Source organism: Perissodus microlepis, chromosome 12, assembly GCF_051167445.1.
Source record: "Perissodus microlepis isolate ML-2025 ecotype Zambia chromosome 12, ASM5116744v1, whole genome shotgun sequence".
NCBI classification, from domain to species: Eukaryota; Metazoa; Chordata; class Actinopteri; order Cichliformes; family Cichlidae; genus Perissodus; species Perissodus microlepis.
The window spans coordinates 36,293,800-36,317,344 of record NC_140472.1 but is presented as its reverse complement, the minus strand read 5'-3'; the positions used below and the strand labels follow the sequence as shown (position 1 = coordinate 36,317,344).

Below are 23,545 nucleotides of genomic sequence, written 5' to 3'. Positions count from 1 at the left end.
ACAAAAATATAAAGTTTAGTTTGTTTGTTAAATGAAATTAAATGATCACAAGTGTCTGCATGCAAACATCTGATGATCCAGACTGTAATGAATAAACTGGCACTAATGTTCACGTCAGCGCAGCCGTGCGGTCTCGCCTCACGTCTCCGTGTGGGAAACACTGAAATGGTTTGAGGTTAATTCTCGGACCTTCATCACAGAACGAAGGTCTTCGGATGTTAGATGAGGAAGAACGATTCGGTTTAGACAAAGAATAAAATCCTGAAACAGAGCTCAATTTAAAAACAGAACGTTATCGTACAGCAGAAGAAACTCTTCTGCTGTACGATAACGTTTCAGAGACTCCTCCAGCCAACGAGGAGGAGCGCTGAACACACGAAGAGGAGGTCGATTTCTGAGGGTCGGCTCCTCACCCAGCTTGTCGGAGGACGTGATAATGTCAGTGGGGACACACGAGTCCAGATCGGCGTCCATGATGCCGAGGGGGTCCAACTGGGCCACATGGTGCCCTCGGATCTACAGGAAGTGACAACAGCACAGAGCCCACCCAGGGCAGGAAGGGGGGGGTGAGAACAGGGTGAGATGAAGGAGGAGGAGGAGGAGGAGATGCAACCAAATAACAGACAGAGGATGAAGAGCGGAGCAGATGAGAAGCAGGATGGAGGGAAGAAATCAGAAACGGGAGAAACGTTGAAAAGTTAGGAAAAACAGGAAGTGTTAGAGAGGAGGAGGAGGAGGAGGAGGAGAGAGGGGGGAGGGAGGAGGAGAGAGGGGGGAGGGAGGAGGAGGAGGAGAGAGGGCGGGTGGGAGGGAAAAGCAAAGTTAACATCACGGTCTGTTTGGTGGTTTAGTTGCGGCGCTCTCACCGACATCCTGGAAGCCGGCATTCACCGGAGCGTCATCAAAATTCACACAGCTGATTCCCAGTGGATCCAGGTGGGCATTGTGATGACCCATCACCTGAACACACACACACACACACACACACCACAACAGGAAGCTCAGGCCCTCACAGGTCCTTATGACAGCGTCACGTCAGGGTCGGGATTCGGGCCTTAATCCAGCCGGCTGCACTTCCTGTTGCTGCAGAGTCACTTTGAACTTTGAACTCTGAGTTAAAGTGCGATGACCCTGAAGCGCTTCAGCGCGCTAGTCTGGATTACTGTGGAAACCCTTCGCTGACCCTGCGGCAGCACCGGCCCACAGAGATCCCGCCCACTGTGTGATACTGTGGATTAGGGGTGGGCGGTATAAACGGTATACGGTAGAAACTATATAAATTTGGCCATGTTGATGATGTCATCAAGCGGCGCCTGTTTTGGTCGAAAGCACTGCAGCGGCTGCAAACAACATCATCTGCAAATTATTGTGGGCGACAGTCACAGCAAAGAGACGATTCAATTTTGAAATATGAGGAAAGCCAAAAACGGCGCTTCCTCCACTTCTGTACCACTGATTCATTAATGTTGAATTCTCTGCAGCTGCTGTGTTCCCATGTTGTTGCAGTACGTTAATGACTAACCTCGTATTGTGGATGGATGATCTCAGTTGTTCTCCTGACTGAAGTTTGGTCCGTTTACAGCATCCTGCCTGCGACTGTATTTGTCTCTAACCATCAGGAACCTTCACGTTAACTTTTATCGAGTGGAACAAAGTTAGCTTCATCCTCCAGCTTCACTGTGTTTATGCTAACATAGCTGTTTTGCTAGCGGTCACGTAGCACATCATTATATACCAGCTAGCCCAACTTCAGTAACCCTACAAACGTCACTGCTCTTTAGTTTTCTGTCTTCATTCATGTTGGAAGTGACAGCAGAGCTGTACGTTTGGATTTTTCAGAAATCTCTCAGTCAACATGCTATATCACGCTTAGGTAACTAGCGAAACTAGTGAGCTAACTTCCTGCTAACTTCTAACTCCGTTAAATGTAATAAATCCTGTTTTCATGGATGCCTGGATGTAAAACTTAATTGTTACACCTTGTAAAGCAGCAACGCTGATGATTTAATTAAAGATGAAAGAATTTAGACAGTTTTTAACTCTCAGTGATGCTGCAGTGTTCGTTTGACTTTGGGACCTGAAGCAAAGGCGCACTAAAACATTTTTGACAGATGTTTGAGCGCCGTGCAGCACATAAAATCGGTTCGAGGTCAGTAAGCGCAACCAGAATTCATACATAAGGCTCACTGTTGATTTTTGAGAAAATTAAAGGATTTTAAGTGCGCCTTCAAATCCTTTAAGCACATGTTTCAAATTACACAGCCCTACTGTGGATGTTGTCTACACTCGGCTCTGATGGATTCTGATCATCAATTATTGATCAGGCTGAGTTTGTGTGACCTGTGAAGACCTAAACTCACCACACCAACGTCTCCATCAACAAACAGCAGCCATCAATAAGCAGGTGAACAAACAGGAAAATATTTTACAGCACAGGCTTCACTCTATCAGTAGCCAAAGGTCAGAGGGCACTGACAAACACCGGCTTTTCAATAATCTTATGGATGTATTGATCATGTTTGTGTGTGTGTACCTGGTAGGCCCTGATGAGCGACTGCACAGCCAGGTGATCCTCCACCAGCTTCTCCACGTTGGGCTGAGCTCCGACCAGAGAGGAGAGCTGGGGGGCGACGAGGCTGGACGCTGCAGACAGCCCCAGAGGAGACTGGTAGGCGGCGCCGGGAGGAGCGCCAGCGTTGGCGTTCCGGAAAAACACATCCCACGACTGCAGGAGAGGAAGAAGAGAAAGATGTTGATGATGCCGTGAACAAGGCTCACAAATACTGATCTTACTGGACTGACGGCACCTCAGCGCCTGCTGTTGCTGTGTGTGCTCTATAAGTAAGAGAACTTCCTGTGGTGGGTGGAGTCAGAACAGCTAACCGACAGCTAACCAGAGCTGAGTCAAACATGGACGCAGCATTATTTATGGCGTTTGACGGTTGACCTCAGAGACGCTCAAAGCTTCGATGAAGGAAGAGGAAATCTGAGGGCACGCCGTTTCACCATCAGGAGGTCAGAGGGCCTTAATGAGCTCTCCTCTACATCACGCCGTTTCCGTGGTGACCAAACACACACACCAGACTCCTCCACAGCGTGAGACTGACGAAGTCACACAGGAAGCTTTAAAGCCATCACAGCGGGTTACGCTGAGTCACAAGGTGGAGCGCGTCCAGATCCCAGCTTACTTTTACACACTTCAGCTGTTCTGCGTCAGCGAGCACCCGCCCCACAGTGCACTTTACTTCCTGTGTCCAGCTAGCAGGCTAAGCTAATAACAGCAAGGTCACGGTGTCAGGTCGTTACATAACAGATGTGACATGTCTCACACACACACACACACACACACACACACTCTGTACCAAGAGGAGTGTGCGTGTGTACCTGTTTAGATATCTTTGTGGGGACCAACAGTCACTTGTGGGGACAAAGCGTCCGTCCCCAGTTTGAGGCTCAAAATGTGGTTTCAGTGTCAGCGTTACAGTTCGGCTGAGGGTTAGCAACTGGGAAGAGATGATGTCAATTAGATGTCCTCACTTTCAGAACGAGAATACGTGTGTGTGTGGGGGGGGAGGGTTGTCCTCTTCTTGAGAGTAAAAACGGTGTGGGTGGAGCTCTGATCAAACGCTGCGCCTCTGACAGATGATTCTCTCGTTGTTTAGGTTAACGCCTTCAAAGTACTTCCTGTTTTTAAATCGGCCTTCGTTAATCGGACTCGTTTAAAGTCATTAAAGAATTGATCGAAGCCAGGGGGCCTCTCATTCTCACTGCCGGCCCTGAAGTAGGCCTGTCACGTGACTCGAGCTTCTGGGAGCTATTATTAGCTGGCTGTCCTTTAGCGCCCGGTCAGAGAGCTCACCAAAACAAACGCCGTCACAGCCATGTCACCTTCACGACCCCAGAGCGCGTTTGAAGACGAATAACGGAAAAATGAAACAGACTCATTTACAGCTTTTTAAAGAAGAAAGAATCGAGAGCTGTGAGCTCCACACACAGCACCGGTCCCCGACACAGATGCCGTGATGCTGCTCTGTCTACATCACATGCGTGGTTTTAGATTTTAGGTCTCATGTTAGACATTTGAATCATAAACAGGGACCTAATTTAACCTCCTAAGACTCTTCCATGGCATGCATTTTCATTTCTCTTTGATATTTGGGCTGGTTAGGACCTGATGAATGTAAAAAAAGAATTACCAGATTTTTCTTTTACCTAATTTTTGTTTATGAGAAAAATGAGAGCAACATATGAGGATATTCATTTAAAATTTCAATAGAACAGCTGCAGCCTCGTGTCCTCGTGAGTGGATATCAGGCCCTTACAGAGCAAGATTTAGTATTTTGGTCTAAATAATAATGGACGTCAGGTCCTAGGAGGTTAATATTTTATCAAGCCGATTAGAGCTGTAACTACAGATCCTTTTGTATGCCAATGTATGCCAATGCAGGAGAGGCATACAGTTCATCACCTCTCCCTCCCCTGGGCAGATCTGATCACAACCTGGTGCACCAGCCACCCGCACAGTACAGAGATGGTCGGAGGAGAGCGAGGAGGCTCTTAAGGATTGTTTTGAGTCGACTGTGTGGGAGGTGATTTGTGACGATCACGGAGAGGACATCGACAGCCTTACTACATGCATTACTGACTATATTAACTTCTGTGTGGATAACACCGTCCCTACCAGGACTGTACGATGTTTCTCCAACAACAAACCTTGGATTACCCCAGAAATTAAAACCGTCCTCAACAGAAGAGGAGGGCCTTCAAATCCAGAGACAAAGAGGAGTTGAAAAGGGTGCAGAGAGAGCTGAGGGGACTGATAAGGAATGGGAAGGACAGCTACAGGCAGAAGATGGAGAACCAGCTTCAGAAAAACAACGTTGCTGAAGTCTGGAGAGGCCTCAGAACCATCTCGGGCCACAAACATCAGAACTCTCTGCCTGGGAGGGATGTGAGGTGGGCAAATGAACTGAATCATTTCTTCAACAGATTTGATTCAGCCATGAGGCAGTCTGCAACATCGGCTGCAGACTCACCCACCCCCACTGCTGCTGTTCCACCTCTGACACCTCAGACACTTCACACCTCCTCTCCTCACCCTGCTCACTCCTCCCCACCCCCAACAACAGCATCCATACACACTCAACACAAGGCTCCAGCCTGTCTCTCTCAACCACCCAGGTTAGGAGGGAACTGAGGAGGATTAATGGCAAGAAGGCAGCGGGCCCAGATGGCATCAGCTCGAGGGTCGTCAGGTCCTGCGCGGACCAACTGTGTGGGGTGATGGAGCACCTCTTCAACCTGAGCCTGAGGCTGGGAAGAGTCCCACAGCTCTGGAAAACCTCCTGTGTTGTACCAGTGCCAAAGACTTCACGCCCCAAGGACCTCAACAGCTACAGGCCGGTGGCTCTGACATCCCACCTGATGAAGACCCTGGAGCGGTTGGTCCTGGCTCAGCTTCGGTGCCTAATAAGCTCATCACTGGACCCACTTCAGTTTGCCTACCAGCCTGGCATTGGAGCGGATGATGCCGTCATTCACCTCCTACATCGTTCCCTCGCTCACCTGGAGACCGCTGGAAGCACTGTGAGAATCATGTTCTTTGATTTCTCCAGTGCCTTCAACACTATTCTTCCCTCGGTTCTAAAGGACAAGCTGGAGAACTCTGGAGTGGACCATCACCTCACTACCTGGATTTTGGACTACCTCACCGACCGACCACAGTATGTGAGGACTCAGGGCTGTGTGTCGGACAGGGTCGTCTGCAGTACGGGGGCCCCACAGGGAACGGTTCTGGCTCCGTTCCTCTTCACCATCTACACTGCAGACTTCTCCCACAACTCCACCCAGTGCTTCCTGCAGAAGTTCTCTGATGACTCTGCAATAGTCGGCCTCATCACTGATGGGGACGACAAGGAGTACAGAGGACTGACCCAAGACTTTGTGGACTGGTGCCAGCTGAACTACCTCCAGATCAACGCCAGTAAAACCAAGGAGCTGGTGGTAGACTTCTGCAGGCACAAGCATTCTCCACTGCAACCACTGAACATCCAAGGTATGGACATTGAGGCTGTGGACAGCTACAGGTACCTTGGTGTTCATCTGAACAACAGACTGGACTGGACTCATAACTCAGACGCCCTCTACAGGAAAGGGCAGAGCAGGCTGTACCTGCTGCGGAGACTCAGGTCGTTTGGAGTGGAGGGCCCACTCCTGAAGACCTTCTATGACTCTGTGGTGGCTTCTGCTATCTTTTATGGTGTGGTCTGCTGGGGCGGCAGCATCTCTGCCGGGGACAGGAAGAGACTGAACAGGCTGATCCGAAGGGCCAGCTCTGTGCTAGGATGCCCTCTGGACCCAGTGGAGGTGGTGAGTGACAGGAGAATGGCGGCTAAGCTGTCATCACTGTTGGACAACATCTCCCACCCCATGCAGCAGACTGTGACAGCACTGAGCAGCTCCTTCAGTGGGAGACTGCGGCACCCACGGTGTGGGACGGAGAGATTTCGCAGGTCTTTCCTCCCCACTGCTGTCAGACTCCACAACAAAGACTTCAACTGATCAAACACATCCACACATGTGCAATAACACTAAGTGCAATAATCGTTTCTGTCATCGTTGTATTTTTACTCAGTTGTATATAGCGTTTGTATTTGTATTCTATTTTTATCTTATTGTATATTTATTTCATTTTATTCTACTGTATATAGTATTTTATTTTATTCTATTCTGTACAGTTGTGTACTGTATTTATTCTTATTGTATCCTAATTTTTGCCTCATAACTTTTGCACTGTCCACTTCCTGCTGTGACAAAACAAATTTCCCACGTGTGGGACTAATAAAGCCTATCTTATCTTATCTTATCTTATCTTTTGGTCGTCGACTCATCTGCCAATTTTTCTTTCTGTTGATTGTTTCCATAACTCTCGTCTGTGCTTCCTGGAGTCAAAATGATTTTCCAGTCCTAAATAAGTTTCCAAAGTTTAAGATGATTCCGTGGACACGCTCTGGATGCGACTCATCTTTGATGTTCACAGCTGATGATAACCTGCTCTGTACAGGACAGACTCATCTGTGCGTCTTTAATACTAGTAATCCGGAACAAACAGAACCAGAATAGAAATGTTACCGAGCACCGATTTGGTAGTGCAGTGTTTAAGTGATTACATGTGTAATTATTATTGATACGGTCCCGCCCACAGGTTACCTCCTAACATTAGGTAAACTCTAACATTAATGTGAGCAGACCAAATACAGCAGCAGACTGTGTGTCTGCTGCTGTATTTGTATAGCGCTTTACTTAGTCCCTAAGGAGCGCTTTACACTACATCAGCCACACACACACATTCACACACACATTCACACACTGGTGATGGCAGCTACGTTGTAGCCACAGCTGCCCTGGGGCGCACTGACAGAGGCTAACATCACATTTCACTCGTTAGCTAACAAAACTGTTTTGTTAGCTTAGCAAGCGTCATGACAGGTTAGCTAACATAGGTGAACGTGACTCTCCCACTCAGAGGTGACATCACAGGAGCTTTACATGCAGATTTATCTTCAGTTTCCTGTGAAATTCTTTCACTTTTAAATCTCTGACTCCGTTTTCTTCCATCCAGCTGCTTTGCCGTTCGCGCTACGCTCCTCTTAGTATCGAGTCTTGGCAGGTGACACAGGTGACACTGCCCCCACAGGCTCCTGTAGTCTACAGTCCACGTCACTGATTATCCCGATGAACCACTGCTGTTACATAACGCTGATGGTATACTGTACTTATTTGTTTTTGCTGCTAAAATGAATGAAACGCACCGTCTCCATGTGTCTCCACAGAGCTTATTTCAGACTTTCTAAGCACTAACGGACCCTTTAAACCAGGGGTAGGCAACTCCAGGCCTCGAGTGCCAGTGTCCTGGAGGTTTCAGATGTGTCCATGATCCATCACAGCTGATTTAAAGGGCTAAATGACTCCTCAGCATTTCTTGAAGTTCTCCAGAGGCCTGGTAATGAACTAATCATTTGATTCAGGTGTGTTAACCCAGGGTGGGATCTAAAACCTCCAGGACACCGGCCCTCGAGGCCTGGAGTTGCCTACCCCTGCTTTAAACCCTTTAAAGCGCCGTCCTGACACAGCTGCTACTCTTGAACAGGATGTTGTCACATGACTGGTCACATGTGCTCAGAGCACACTGAACATGTCAGTGTGGCTGTAATGTGTTTCAGAATGTGGACACGAGGAAACGCCTGCAAACACATTTTAATGCTCGTCCTTCATCCCAGATATCAACAACAGCGTGTTCTGCATGTTCCTGTTGTGCAGTAAAACCTTCTGTATGATTCTCCACATATTATTATTCTGAGTTTGCCTCATTTCACTAACACACTACACTACAGCACATTACAGTGTCCAACAACAAAGAGCTTCAGAAACCTGGAGAGTTGTTGCTCAAGAGCACTTTAAAGAACGTCTGCCTCCTTGGAAACAAAATACAAAGAAATGAGTGGCTTAAGACTTTTGCACACACACACGCATCATATCATTACAAACAGATGCACACCACTGTTTCCCACAGCAGCTTTCTGTGCACACGACACTCATCTGAGCTTTTTTTTGTTTAATCTGACTCATCGAAGCCTCAAGAGTTTCCCCACTAAACACTTGCTTCACTCTTATTTTGAAAGAGTTCTGTTACTGCTAACCAGCGGGCCCCACACTTCCTGTATCATGTTCCTCGTGTCCTTGATATCTTGCAGCAGCTTTTCGTCAGAGGCGGACGGGTCCCCGAGCAGAAACAGGACCAGCTGCACGACAACATGGAGGAGATGTTTCACTGCAGGCTGAACCAGCCAATCAGAAGCATGTGCACATATGTAATTCAACACAGCGGTGGCACACGACGTGAACACGTGAATCACCAACGCTGTGCTTCATGTTTCTTGGAGGACATTCATGGAGACCTCCCAGCAGTGAACGCCACCGCCGTGCGTCACGACACAACGAGCCATGTTTGTCACTAACAAGGAAGCACGGTGTGTTCTTTAAAGGCTCCACCCAGCTGGAGTGTCACACTCACTAATCCCGCCCTTCTCTTCCTTTTCAGCCAATCACATTTTAATCTTCTGCTCATTTCTCACATTTTATCGTGTTTATCATCGAACCCTCAGGAAATGAAGTACGGGGAGAAAATAAAGAAATGTGCCACTGCTGGTTTGGCCAACGTTTCCCGAGCGTTCAGTTGTTTAGCGACATAATGCGAATAGCGGTGAGCTAACGATGCAGTTTTTCCTGTCAAGCCTGCCCTACACATTCACTTCCACTTGTTTCTACTCGTGCCATGCTGGCATCAGCTCGTCACAGATCTCCTTATACGGTGATCTTTGACAAAAACTGTACAACCCGCTAAGTGTGGTTGTTGCCCTTCTCCATACTTCCAGAATCCAGCCAATCAGAAGAAAGCATGCTTGTAGAGAAGATTCACCTGTGATGGTAGTTTTAGATAATGGAACATTTCTAAAAATGCTTCATGCAAATTCTTTAAATGCTTTGTTTACTGCACGGCTCAGTAAACACGAGCAGTTCCTCCACATTAGCCACTAAAAACAGAGCTGCTTGTTTTACACAGAGACAAATGTGCAGTGAAAGTATCAGCTCAGTGTGTTTCAGTCAGGACGACGGCAGACTGACACTTTCTATCTTTATTTCAGAACGTTATTTTTTACATTTCAAGTGGAAGAAAACATCATATTAATATTTAAAAATATAAAACTGTACATGAGCGCATAAAACTGTCTGACCCGGGGCTGCTAGAGGACACTAAACTTTTATCTTCATCATTTTGAAAGACGTGGGCTTCACAATGGCTTCACCTGAAACTTCTGCTGATAGTGGCCCACACCCTTTTCCACACCTCGGCTCATGGGATGAGGCACATGCTCAACAGTGGGTCAACGACCCTCTTAAAGGACACTCCCACTAGGGTTTAAATTTGTGGGACTCTCGGATGAAAACTCTTCATCAACTGAGAGAAGTCTGGTCACTTTCTGTCTGTGGAATCTATCAATACTGTGGAAATGATGCAGGTGCTTTGGGTGTGCAGCTGTTTTTATGTGTTCAAAATCACCAAACCTTTAACTTCTGATTGTCTGGGTTCTGGGTTTATGTCCCATTACACTGTGAAATGCTGCTGAAGTCCTTTGGAGGGTTTGTCCTGCATCGATGCTGCCAGCAGTAAAATCAAACCAACCTCTGCACTGACCACTCCACACCTGCAGGGGCTCCACTGCTCCTTACCTTATGAACACTCTTGGGATTTTCCAACCAGGCGTAGTACATCTCCTCCACATAGTTGGAGCTCGTCCCATTCAGGAACGGCTCCGAGGCCACCGGTGCTGTGTAATACCTGATTGGCTGAAACGTCCTTTTGCCACCCGTGGAGGTGACTGTGATTGGCCGCTGTTGGCCGACAGTCTGAGCCGCCTGCGAGGCGGTGAGCGGACGCAACCGCGCCGCACAAGTCCTTAAACGATGCATGAGCAGTCCTTAAAGTATCACACACACGACGGTGACTTTCGGTCCGACAGTCCGGACGTCCTCGACCTCACAACGACGCAGAAGAAAAAAGCAGGTCAGTGCCACAACAGGAAGCAGTCAGACGTCCACGTCAGTCCACTGAGAGAAGAAGAGAGAGAATTAGCCCGTTCTCCAGACCACAGTCACCTTTATTCAAATGAGATGTGAGAGAAAGCTGTGCTTTAGGATTTAACGATGGCGGTTTCTGTCTGACGAGCTTCTAATAACACTGCGAGCGCCGACTCGAGCTGCTGTTTGCAGAGGAACACGATGTCAGAGTCAAGGCTGATCTGCGGCGCCTGACAAACGGCGTCCTCAGAAATGCGGCACAGTGGATTTAAAGATGCTAACGTTCAGATTTACAGACAGCAGTTGCCAGACTCGCACTTACTTCACCTCCTTATGAACAGAGGCTTCAAGTCTGACCCTGAATCCAGATTTACTGCTGGAGGTCTGACAGCCTGACAGACACGTTAAAAGTGCGCGCTTAAAGATCTCTTTACATCAGGCGGAACGGTCACATGACCTAATGGTGGTTTTGCACTCAGTAATCAGTGGCGCCCGGCTGAATCGGCCCCGAGAAGCCGGCTCAGGGCCACGTCACAGATCACTGATCACAGACATGAACTTCAGTCCAAAACATGTGAGCAACATTTCCTGACATCAGAGGCCGACGCCGCGCTCCAGGAACGACCTGTAAGATCGGTGCATCGCACGCTTTTACTTTCTGTGCAGGTCGCTGCCAGCACGCCCAGTCACATGACTACACTTGCAGAAGGAAAACAAAAACACCTTGTTCCCCTGCAATAAAGTTTATTCAAAAACACACCTGCTGTTTTCACACACACGTGCCATCTCACCCTTCTCCAGGTAAACACTGTGAAACTACGAGAACACCGAGGTTTCTGCCTCTGATTTTTTTTCCTTTAAAGGTCTAAAGTTCCTGATTTGAGGAAATTCTGTGAAGCACAGCAGAACAACACACTGCAGAAATAACGACTACAGTTTGATTACTGATAAAAACGGCACAGCCTCCTCACACCATGTCTGACTTTTAGCTGGTGTTTTAAATTTCACCAACCAACACAGAGCCTGTATGAGGGTCAACGTATCCAGGATATCTTTCCATATCTGGCTTCACTCGCTAACTATCAATCACACTGGGGTGGGGTCACATGACAGGTTTATCAGTGTTCACATGAAAGAGGCACAGTTTGGAGCCTCTGACCAATCAGAAACACGCACATGCGTGTGTGAGAGAGTAAAGGCCTAAAAACTCTGCATGAATGTGTGAGCTTTGCTCAGTCAGACTGGAAAACAGCTGCTGGATTAATAAAGTTTATCCAAAGCAGGAAGGAAACCAGTAAAATTGTGACTGAACAGACGCCTGTGATTAAAACCCTCTCGCTACTCTCGTGGTAATTAAAAATCTTTAGTTTTGGCATTAAATGCTCTGAGAGGACACGGAGTCTGTTTACATGTTGATGAGGTCAGGACGCAGCAGCAGAGCTCCTCCTGAGTTTCTTCCTGATGCTCATCAGATAAAGAGAACACCTTCAGACCCTCTGACTGTCTACACAGAGGACCTCCCAGTAAGAGTGACGCTCTTTTCCAGAAATCTGATTGGTCAGTAGGCTGTGTTGGTGACTGCTGAGCTCATATCTCAAACAATACCCGCCCCAGAGCAAAGTACCTCGCCTCGTATAGGTACTCCACCACAAAACAGGCCTGAGAGAGGTCCTGCAAGGTCAGCAGGGTTTGTCCTGCTCAAAACGGAGCAGAGTGTGAATGTGAGCTCAACACAGTGAACAGAGTCTGCACTTCCTGTTTCTATGACCTTGTGAAAAACAAAATACGTTTTCTGCCTGAGATAATTAAACCAAACTAGTTTAAGTATATTTATTACAATCCTGGGAGTTTTTCTTCTTCGCAAGTTGAACATCTCAATTCTTTGGTCATGTGACTCCCAGCAGTTTTCTGGATTGATGGGAATCCTTTAAACTGGTGTTACCATGTTGCCTTTTATTTCAACTTGCAAAACAGTGAGCTGTAACTCACGCAGGTCATATTGTTCCTGCCGTTTCCTAAAACAGCTGCACAGATGCTGGAAACCCGCATGTATCCCGCAGACTGCTGACCAGAGATCAGTGTCACACTGGGTGTCTTTATACTTCTGACCGGTGCTGACGCTGCGAACAGGGTCAAGTCTGAAGTCTTCTGCAGATCTTCACAGAACTCAAGGAGTTAAAAGTTCTCCAAGCCCTTCTCAGAGCCCAGTCACAGAACCGGAACCGTGTCCTTCTGGGAGGCGGGGTCACCGCCCAGCCCCCCACGGGCCTGCTCTCGCCCCCCACCGGGACTTTCTGCTTTGTTTTGACCTTGTTGGGGCTCCACTCCCAGCCTGCTCTCCTTCCCCTTAACCCTGCCTGGACCCGCCCACTACCCGCCTACCGCGCCTCCTGACTGGCTGCCTGTGAGAAATCCAGACTTCTCTATTGGCCACCCGGACATTCGATCACTTTGTCCTTTCACGAGTCATGAGTTCCCGAAAATGCCTGCCCGTGTTCCCCAGACATCGTAAAATCATCTGTTTTGAATGCATAATGGCTAAAACCCGCTGTGTGTGAAGCCACACGGAGCGGCTCTCACTGCGCAAACTCTTAGCTGCACGCTTAGCTTCAGCGCTAACGCGGCGCGTTATATAATTAGCTGATTAGCTTCACAAAACGCCCCTGCTTTAAATTAACAGCTATTAGCAGTTTCATTCTGAATAAGTTTCTGTGTTTGCATTCAGTGGAGGCGTTTGCTCCGCTTATGGAGCCTTTAAACGGACGGCCTCGCTCCAAAGGTTACTTTAAAAGGCCGTAGCAGCTAGCACGCGGCTAGCAGGCTAACAAGGCATCTTCGCATTCGCCCAGACGGTTTTCATTTTCCACGAATCAAAACCGGAACCCGCCCCCGAGTGAGCCCGCAGGTCGGACCGTGTCCTCGCTCACGGCCCAGCGTCCCCCCTAAATGCCCGGTACTGACCTCCAAGCACAGTGCTGGGCTCCCTCTCGGCCGGTATCCCGGATGCCCTTCGCTTCTCCCGGTAAAATGATGACAGCTCGATGTGTTGAGCACAGGAGCAGAGCTCGCGCTGACGTCACCGCGTACAGTGAAAGGGGCGTGGTCCCGCTGTAGAAAAACTACAAACGGAACTAAACAAATACACTAACAAGGAATCTTTTTTATACTCATTTAAATGTTTGTTGTGAAAAAGTCGTTCAACAGTATTTTAATTTAAAAAAAAAAAATATTTCAGTAAAAATAACAACTTAAGTCTAAAATAACAGTTTAAAAAATAGAAAAAAAGTAGGGCTTGATTTTATTTTAATGCCCCAACTCCACAAAACTATTTAAAAATACAGTTATTGTATCAGGACATTAAAAAACCCTTTTGGTCCTAAATATATTTTTAAAAAACTTGTACAATTCTAAAACAACTTTTAATTTCAAAAAGATTTTTTCAAATTGAAAGTGTGACAATGACTGCATTCAGGCTGTGAGTGCTTTTCTGTATATTAAATAGATGTCGCCACAAACGGGAACCTGAATGCTGACAAACAATTTTCTGTGCACCTTCATTAAGTCTGAAAGGAAACAAATCACAGTCTGTATGAACAGAGTTTATTAAATTATCATGTTCAGCTGAAGGACCTTTATTCTTCCAGGTTTGGTTTTCACAGCAAGCAGCACAAGTTTGAGCTCCACTGGCTGTAACAACCTGAACCTGTCCAACAGGAAACAGGAAGTTGTCCAACAGGTGAGAGATCATCCATCGAATCATAAAAATCATCAGTCAGCGCGGAGGCTTCCACGCCACGCAGCAACGTTAATAATTAAATGTTCAAATGACCACAGATTACAGGTGAAAAGCAAAAAGAAATGATTAAATCATTCATAATAAGAGAAAATGAAATCTTTTACACAGGTTCAGTATGAATGTAACCCCACTGAGGATGTCTGACTGGCTGATTGGCTTTAAAGGGGACCGCTTCAAGTTGGCCTGTGCTGACCCAAAATAACACTTAAAGCTTTTTCCACCTGGACCACCAGCTGTGCTGACAGAGACCTTTTACCTGTTTGGGGTTTTTGGTAAAAGTACATGTATTCACCCAATTTCATGAAATTAGGGTCTTAAAGTTAGCTTAACCTGGAGAAATAAACACTTTAAATTACCAAGATGGCTACTGAGCACCAAGAGTTTTGATTTTACAATTTTTGTAATATTCATATTTAACATGGCCAAACTTCCAAACGCATATACACCACAAACCTTTCACATCAGCTAACTTTAAGGCAGCAAGCTAACAGGAGCAGAGACTTGGCTAAATTATGAGCGAAGTAATCCCACAAACTCCAAACTGACTCTGCACCCCGAAGCTAACTGCACCGTGGAGATGCCTCTAAGCTAACTTTAAGCTTTGTGAGGTGAAGCTTTGATTGCATTACAGAAATTTGGATTAATTTAAGTTGTGAATCATGAAAAGCTACTCTGACAAAGTGCAGAGGTGGAAATGATAAGAACGGATCCCCTTTAAACGCTGCAGTCAGCAGCTGCCTGTAACCTGAAGCTTCAGCTGCTCTCAGCTCTTTAAATAACTGCGTCCGACTGTCTTCACTCAGGAGCTCAGCACAGACTACGGTTTATTTTTTTGGCATGAACAGTCAAATGGCACTAAGATAGCCCTGTGAGCAACACATCAACATCCTCAGTGGAGTCCTCAGTTTCTGTGCAAAAACCCTCAAAAGAGCAAAGTAAGTGAAAAAAGACATTTAAAAATACCAACGTGGTTACACAGCACAGTGCATCCAGGCTCGTCAGCTGCAGAACGCAAGCATTTGGTTCACCCGTGGTGTAAAAATCCCTGGTTTGAATCAGACGCCCTGAATGCGGGAAGAGTTCAGCGTGATCGCTGCTCGCCCGGGACAGGAAGCGCGGACGCTCTCGGGACATTATTGCCAAGAATTTCAAGGACTTTGTTCCACCTTCAGACGCCGTCACACACTCTGTGAATGCTCAGCAGGCTACATCCAAGTTCATGTTTCTGCTAAAGTTCTGCTTCCACTGGACATAATTCATTTTTAAAACACTGGTGAAACGGGGTCTGTGTCCCCCCAGAAGAAACATGTGGATCTACAAAAAGCTTCAACCTTAACAGAAGAGCGACAGATTTAAAAAAAGCTCCACTGAGTCAGTCATACTGGTAATAATAATCAGGAATGAGTGTGTTTTATAAAGTCTTTGAAAGAAAGAAATGAACGATGTTGGGAGGAGCTGGTAGGTACTGCTGTTCAGTTTGAGCCCAGACTTGTAGTGAACATGTTCTCAGTGCAGGTCTGAACTCACATCATCTCATTTAGTTTCAATTCTAACAGATGATTAGGAATCGTTTATCCTCCATGTGTGATTAATCCACTTTGCTTGTACCAAATGTGACTGCCTACGGTTCCCAGAATGCTTTGCAAGCTCAGACTCGTATTTTAACTGGTGGAAATACCTGGACAGTAGAGGCATACCGAGCAGCCTCGCCTAATGAGCGTTCGTTCCCTGCAGAGACGGCGCCATGCTGCATGACGAACTGAGACCAGAGGAGCTACGCGCTCAGACGCTGTTTGCATATCGTAGATTTACAGTTCTGTGAAGAGCGAGGGAGCGAACGCAGGGCGAGCCAGACGATAGAAACAAACGCACCGGCACACAACCGCAGGAGGGCGCGTTACATTCCTAAAACAGTGCTGAGCAGATGGGCGGCGCTATCAGTGCTTTCATTCAGAGACAGAAAAGAAACAAACCAGTGCTCAGATGCATGCTCCACCCACAACTACAAACCAGCCAATCAGAGAGAGAGGCCCACATGGCCTGCTATACTTGCTATACTTTGTTTGAAAGGTCACATGACTAAATCAGAAAGTTTAAAAATACTTAAGCAGGCTTCGTAAAACCAACCAATCAGAAGAACTCGTGCTTTTAGGACAATCTGATTGCCTGGTTAGGTTAGAGAACAGCAGCGGCTCCAGTTTGGACCTGCTGGGTTCCAGGAGGTTCTGCAAAGTTTCTCGTCCGGTCCACCTGGATCCATTTTACTGCGATGGCCGTGCAGTCTGGCCGGCTGGTTATCATGGCTACAGAATTGTTTCTGGCTGTTGCTAAGGAACTAGCTCTGAGTTCGCTGGGAAGGGTTTGAAGATAAGCAGAAGGGGGGGGGGGGGTCGTCCAGGTGTCGTTAGAAGACCCCTGATTGGTTAAACAGGAGGCGCGGGTGCAGGTCTTTGAGGCACCAGAGGTTGTGACGCAGCAGAAGGTTTCGGTTTTCTGTGCAAGAAAGAAGAAGAAAAAGAGTTTACATTGTGACTGGCCACTAAAACCACAGCGTGCACTCTCTGTTTGAGATGATGTATCACTCCGCCACAGTTCAAACTGCTGGACAGATACAGCTACACCAGCAGTTAGCTTCTGGGTTCACTTAGCACCTAGCCACTCTAAAGACTAGCTTATAAATGTTATCTATCTATGGCCATCTAGTGTTGCCCTATTAGGAGTTAGCTGCTGTATCCAGTTTAGGATTAGCTTAACATTAGCTAGTTTCTTTCTTTGTCGAGTTAAATTAATGCTTGTGTATGTGTGTAGTTAGTTTTAAATTTTTTACTCTTGAGTCCAGTTAGCTTTAACGTTAATATATGAATTAAGTCAGTTTGTGGTTAGCTACTGGGTAAACAAAATTTCTTCCTCTGGCTCAGGGCTCTAGAGTGTGACCAAATGTTTCAATGGTGCGACTAAAAAAAAATTTGGTCGCACCGGTGCGACCAAATTGTGTTCGTGTAACAAAAAAAAAAAAAAAAAAAAAAATCTCTGCAACTCTCCGTGTGGTCAACAACAGACACACATTATGCCCCATATCGTGGACTAAACCAATCAGAGATAGTCAGGGGCGGGACCTCTGATTGGCCGTGGTCCAGTTGAAAGTGCAGGTGGTCCGCTCTGTGTTTACATGTTTTTGCGCTGATTCTGAGCTGCAGGTTTTGTCTCTCTCCAACCAAAATTCACCGAGCCAGCAGCAAAAGAAGCAGCAAACTGCACTTCACATTTGATCAATGTCGTCATGAATTCCCTCTTTTATCTGTTTTGCTTCCACCACAATTAAAAAAAAAAAAAAAAAAAAAAAATCACACTTCATGCACAGCTCTCTCTCTCTCTCTCTGTACTTCAAGAACAGTTTCCCAGGATTATAGAAATCAGTGATGATACTCAGCCCTAGTGAGCAGCCTAGGCCTGACAGAGTGGATGTAGCTGTGGGTGATAAGAAAAGATGAAAAGAACTATTGATAACTTTTTTGTTAAGTTAAGGCCTGATCCGTCTGAAATTCATAGCCAGCTCTGACACGGTGCCATCAACCTCTGAACGCTGAAAAAGCAGCAGTGTGTCCAGAAAACACATTATGTGCTGCGATAAATGCCCAAGTGTCCCCTCTCCCCACGGCCTTTCAGCAGCAGGCAGGTCGTCAGAGGAGCCAAGATGATGATTAAGTTTAACATTTTCTACAATATTGACAAAGAGTGCCAACGCACTTTAAGCACAAGATTGTTAGTTAATAATTTAGAAATGAATATTGTCTGTATGGACTGCAACTCCCCCCCTCAAAAAAAGTGCAAATGTAAAACTGCGGTGTTAAGCGATGTGGTTGAAAAATTTGAGTTAGGCGCACCGGTGCACCCATGGCAAAAAGTTAGCCTAGAGCCCTGATCTGGCTTATATTTAGATCCACTTAGCTTAAATGCAGCTTTTAAGTTTATTAAATCTAGAAGAGTAGAAGACAATTTAGCTTAAAATTAAATTGCATTTTAGTAACCAGCAAGCTCACAGTTGGCTTAAAATTATTTTTAAATACAGTCGATTTGGCATTAGCCACAGGTACAGCTTTGAATTCCATTAACTGTCCAGTCCAATTAGCTTCAAGTTAGCATCTAAGGCTCAGTAGCTTAAATTTAGCTTCTAAGAATCATTAGCTTATGGCTAGCTTCTATAAGTAGTTAACATCAAGTTAGATCAAATCATTTAGAAGCTAATGCAAAAAGTTGTATTTTTTGGAAACATACCGCTGTAGCGTCAAATGTTTAAAAAGATACAACTTTTACTTTGAAAGTGAAGTTTCCACATTTCAGGTTTGACTGACAGTTTTTGTGCTCAGATTGTTTTCGGTTTGTGTTTCGGTGCATGTGGTGGTGCGCGACTTCTTACAGAGGAGGCGGTGGTGGCTTCAGAGCATGGGAAGGAGCCGTCCGGCTGGTTTCCACCACCTGAACACACACAGAGGAAGTACACCTGGGTAAACCTGCGAGTCATTGTCCCATTCAAACCCTCACACCGATCTACCTGGCCTGTCTGACTCTCCCAGTTTACCTGATGTCATTGGGTTAGTGAAAGCTGCTTTCTAGTTTCCTGCTGTGATGATTAACCTGCAGACAGCGCAGCACTAAGCTCTGCTAACACTACATCAGCAGCAGTAGTTAGAGTGGTAATGAGAAGTAAGCAGGGTTTACCTCTTGTGGTGGCAGCAGCTGAGCGTGGTGCTTCACATGGAGAGAGAGCACAGCGTGTTAGAGCTCATGCAGTCCATCAACACACACACACACACACACACACACACACACACACACACACACACACACACACACACACTAAAGTGATTAACCACACAGCTTAATCAGCTCATCAATAAACCGTGCAGACAGCCGCTTCAGTTCCAGTTAGATGCTGATTGATGCAGATCAGCTGCTCGGTTGGTTAGTACAGTCTGTCACTGATTGTAAGCGATCAGCTGATCGTCCAGCCTGTGAGGTCATCTAACAACACAGTGATCAATAACTGTGTTTGGTGTTCTCGTGCTGAGGTGTGCTCATCACTACATCTAACTTCAGCTTCTACACTGAGGCTTACCAGGAGAGCATCATCACCGTCTCCATTCTCAGCCTCCTGATCAGCAGGGTCACAGCAGGTTTGTGTCATTAGTAAAATCATCAACATCATCATCATCATCATCATCAGCAGCAGCAGCAGCAGGAGGCCGTGTGGGCGTGTCCACCTGAAGATTTTTCATTTTAACCTTCTGTAGACACGCCCACTCAGAGTGCTGCTGCTGTGGGTCTCTGTAACGCTCACTGCTCACACAGAACAAACCGGGTAAAGCTGCAGGAACGACTGGTGATGCTACAAACAGCATCACACACCTGGACGGACAGGTGAGGCAGGTGTGTGTAAAACGAGGGAAAACTTAAACTCTGAGTCTCATGTGAACCCTAAACTTACCCCGTCTCTGACGATGTTATTGGCGTTACCCCGGGCAACAGATGGAGGTTGCGCTCTGGGAGGCGGTCCCCTGCTGTGATTGGCTGAAGCCATGCCGTCAGCCCTGAGGGAGACATGACCGTGAGAGCAGCGCCACACGTGCAGCTAATGGTTTACAATTATATTCAGAGTGTCCCTAAAAGCAGCACAGAGAACACGTGGTTCCTGCGGCCGTGGCGGCGTGTGTGTGTGCATGCACTCACTCATATCCCTGAGACCTCTTCCTGCGGCTCAGCCCGAGTCGCCGCAGCAGCTCGTTCCTGCGCAGGAAAACGAAGACGCCGAGAGCGAGCAGCGGGAGGACGAAGAAGAAGAGGACAAGCAGGCCGTCCCTGAGAGACGTGTCCTTATCTGGGGGAGGGGCACACAGAGGAGGCGCGTTAACACGGGACGCCTGCCCTCAGGTAAGTCCGAGTTCTCCAGGTGACATACCGTTCCACGTGGGTCCGCTGTCAACGCTTCCACCGTAACCCGATAACTCGCAGAAAGGCGGAGCCCAGCCGTAGTCGCAGTGGCAGTTCCTGTTGCTGTTGCACACCTGCGACACACAGACAGGTGACACCTGAGTCATGTGACTCACCTGACAGACAGGTAGGCAGGAGGACAGGCAGGCGACTCACCCCGTGTCCGTGACATTTGGTGTGCACGTCGCAATCGTAGCTCAGGACGTCAGCGCCGCGGCACTCAAAGTTCACACACACCTGAGCGCCGCAGAAGAAGAAACGAGCTTTAACACCTCATTGTTCACTCCTCATCCCCTTCCCTCCTCCCTCCTCCTCACCTTGTTCTCTCCACACTTGGTCCCTTCGTTCACCATCCCGGGGTCGGGGACGTCCGACCCCAGCATGAAGTCCACGCCGTAGCATTTCCCTCCGGCGATTGGCGTGCTGATGATCGACGGCTCGATGCCAAACACCGTCTTCGCCTGAACGTTGGAGCACTGCAGTTTCCCACACATGGCGTTTCTATGGCAACAAACACGATGAGGAAAACGGAAGCGGCGACTTCGACAAGAATCGGAGGATTCAGGAGAAGGCTCGAAGACGGACTGTGGGAAAGACGCCTGAACACAGCACAGTCATGTGGGCGGGGCTTTGAAATGCACCCTGGGAGATGGAGTTTGTTCAGGTTTTCCCGGTTTGTTAGCGACACAGGTGTAGTGACGGTTTGGAGTGCACACATCACACAGCGCCACCATCAGGTCAAAGCTGGAGGTGCGTTTAACTTGCGTGGGACTTGAACTTTGTGACATCATCAGTCTCAGCTCCTCACACTGGGACGGACCCTAAGGAAGTGTGTGTGTGTGTGTGTGTGTGTGTGTGTGTGTGTGTGTGTGTTACCTGCTCTCGCACTTCTTGAAGCCGTTGTTGAGGTAGCCACAGTTGCCGAAGCGATCTCCTTTGCTGTTGACTTCTTTGAAGCAGAGCTCAGGAGCCGCCTTCGCCTCTGAGGAGGAGGAGGAGGGGCGAGAAGGGGGGGTCAGCTGCTGAGTAATGAGGTAGAGGAGTGAAGATGAAGTCGTACAGAGGTACGTACTGTCTCCAAAGATGGCCTGACACTGGCTGTCGTAGTGCTGACACTTCCCGTTGTAACAGTAGGCCTCCTGGTTCCTGCAGGACTGCCCGTTCTGAAACACACACACACACACACACACACACACACACACACACACACACACACACAGATGTGTTGAAGTACAGCTCAGCCAGCAGCTCACCTGCTCAGGTAAATGCAGCGGACCTCACCTGGATGAAGACGTCGCTCTGACACAAGGACGAGGAGCCGTTACAGAACTCAGGCAGGTCACACTCATCTGTGCTGGCGCGACACACGGTTCCCCCCGGCAGGAACTGAACACACAAGCACACAGTTACAGAGCCCAACACACACGAGTGTGCGTGTGTGTGTGTGTGTGTCACGAGGCTCGCTGTGTTTACCTGACAGTTGGAGCAGCACTCGCCGTACGCACACTGAGCTCCAGACTTCAGCTTACAGGTCCGATACTCACAGCAGGGGTCCTCCTCACACTCCTGCACACACACACACACACACACACACACACACACACACACACGTGGTCGATCACGTGACCGGGTTTAAACAGGAAGTTTCTGTCTCTGGTGTAAAATCATTTTAAACGTTAGAAAATCGCACAAAGACGTGAAAATGACCCACAAACCGAAACTTTTTTTATCTTCATTTTCTGTGTGCAGGAAAACTCAACAACAGCGACACGTTAATATAAAACAGGGATGTCAAACATAAGGCCCGGGAGCCAGAATTGGACTGGCAAAAACTCCAGCTGGTCCACCGCACAGCTGTGGAACACGTGGACGGCGTAGATGTTGGACTTCCCGCTGATGAGGAGCTCGAGTTGTGTAATAAATCACTGAATGACTGTCTGGGCGGGCCCAAACTGACAGGAGCGTCGCCGCTGTTTCGGCACACGTCGTATCAAAGTGGGTCAAATCGAATGCAAGGCACGCATGTCTAACTCATTCTCTACACATCACACCTTCTCTGAGCCACAGTCGCACTCCTCCCCGAAGTCCACCAGCCTGTTTCCGCAGTAGGGGGCGCTGTAGGCCTCGTCGGGCCGCGGGACGTTCAGCAGACACGCCCCCCCCGTCAGCAGGATCATCTTCTCAAAGTCATCGGCGCTACAGCTGCTGAAGTTCTTTGACCCTCTGCAGAGAGCGTGAGGAGACGCGTTAGGAGTGAGTGTGAGCGTGTACGGGCACGTGTGAGCGTGCGGCGTAGCTCGCCGTGTGCGTCTTACGTGGCTCCAGAGTTCATGATGCAGGCGCCGGTGGGACACGTGCACTGTCGGCCGTCGTCGTGGTTCATGCCGAGGTTGTGGCCGAGCTCGTGAGCCACGATGGAGGCGAACGAGACCACGAGGTTGTTGTTGAACTGAAGGACACAGAGCACAGTTCAGGCACGTGTCACTGAAATGCACCCTGGGAGATGGAGTTCCTTCTAAAGCTGTCATTAGGATCCAGATCTTTTATTTCTCGTGATCTTTTTCCCAGACGTGCGATTCAGAGTGAAATCGATGTCACAGATGCAGAAACATTCATTTCAATAATGTTTTTGGTGTGTTTCATAAAACTGAATGTATTTAGTCTGCACGCATGGTGGCGTACCGCGTTGATCCCGCCTCCGTGACTCCTGGAGCAGACAGTGGAGACGAACGCCATCCCGGCCGTCTGTCCGAAATTCTTCCTCCTGCACAGACACCATCATCATCACCACCATCATCATCATCATCATCATCATCACCTGATACACGGTCCAATCACATGCAGTAACAAACAAAACAGAAACAGCGTGTGTGTGTGTGTACTGACAGGATGAGCTGTGCTGAGTCATGGCGGCGGCGAGGAACCAGCTCCTTCTCCCTCCACTGGGTGAAGCGATTCAGGACTTCTCCAGCCGCTCCGTCGGTGCTGATCTGGTTCTGCTGAGTCCAGATCTCCAAACCAACCAGAACCACCCGGATATTCAGCTGCATGTAGATCTGCACACGCACACACACACACACACGCACGCACGCACACACACACACGCACACACACACACACACA

The 23,545-nt window shown here is 47.8% G+C and overlaps 2 protein-coding genes across 6 annotated transcripts in view; both read right to left on the bottom strand.

The window, feature by feature from the left end:
- The window catches only part of ogdha (oxoglutarate dehydrogenase a), a 30,354-nt gene extending 16,619 nt beyond the window's left edge, over positions 1–13,735 (bottom strand). For 2 of the 4 annotated variants that reach the window (XM_084945835.1, XM_084945836.1), the window contains exons 1-4: positions 13,600–13,735; positions 10,291–10,668; positions 2,534–2,725; positions 414–516 (exon numbers count right to left, since the gene is read on the bottom strand). In XM_084945835.1, the coding sequence (XP_084801961.1) occupies positions 414–516; positions 2,534–2,725; positions 10,291–10,530 (535 nt within the window). In that variant the 5' untranslated portion in view covers positions 10,531–10,668; positions 13,600–13,735. The other 2 variants (XM_084945837.1, XM_084945838.1) reach the window with 2 other exon arrangements.
- A 486-nt stretch (positions 13,736–14,221) lies between these two features.
- Positions 14,222–23,545, bottom strand: part of adam9a (ADAM metallopeptidase domain 9a) — a 25,143-nt gene continuing 15,819 nt past the window's right edge. Inside the window, exons 9-24 of one of the 2 annotated variants that reach the window (XM_084945846.1) lie at positions 23,309–23,478; positions 23,105–23,186; positions 22,738–22,871; positions 22,474–22,645; positions 21,896–21,988; positions 21,704–21,808; positions 21,495–21,585; positions 21,299–21,404; positions 20,740–20,923; positions 20,579–20,659; positions 20,391–20,496; positions 20,162–20,309; positions 19,920–20,022; positions 19,154–19,183; positions 18,852–18,910; positions 14,222–16,927 (exon numbers count right to left, since the gene is read on the bottom strand). In XM_084945846.1, the coding sequence (XP_084801972.1) occupies positions 16,858–16,927; positions 18,852–18,910; positions 19,154–19,183; positions 19,920–20,022; positions 20,162–20,309; positions 20,391–20,496; positions 20,579–20,659; positions 20,740–20,923; positions 21,299–21,404; positions 21,495–21,585; positions 21,704–21,808; positions 21,896–21,988; positions 22,474–22,645; positions 22,738–22,871; positions 23,105–23,186; positions 23,309–23,478 (1,734 nt within the window). In that variant the 3' untranslated portion in view covers positions 14,222–16,857. The remainder of the gene's footprint in view (positions 16,928–18,851; positions 18,911–19,153; positions 19,184–19,919; positions 20,023–20,161; positions 20,310–20,390; positions 20,497–20,578; positions 20,660–20,739; positions 20,924–21,298; positions 21,405–21,494; positions 21,586–21,703; positions 21,809–21,895; positions 21,989–22,473; positions 22,646–22,737; positions 22,872–23,104; positions 23,187–23,308; positions 23,479–23,545) is intronic. The other variant, XM_084945847.1, reaches the window with a different exon arrangement.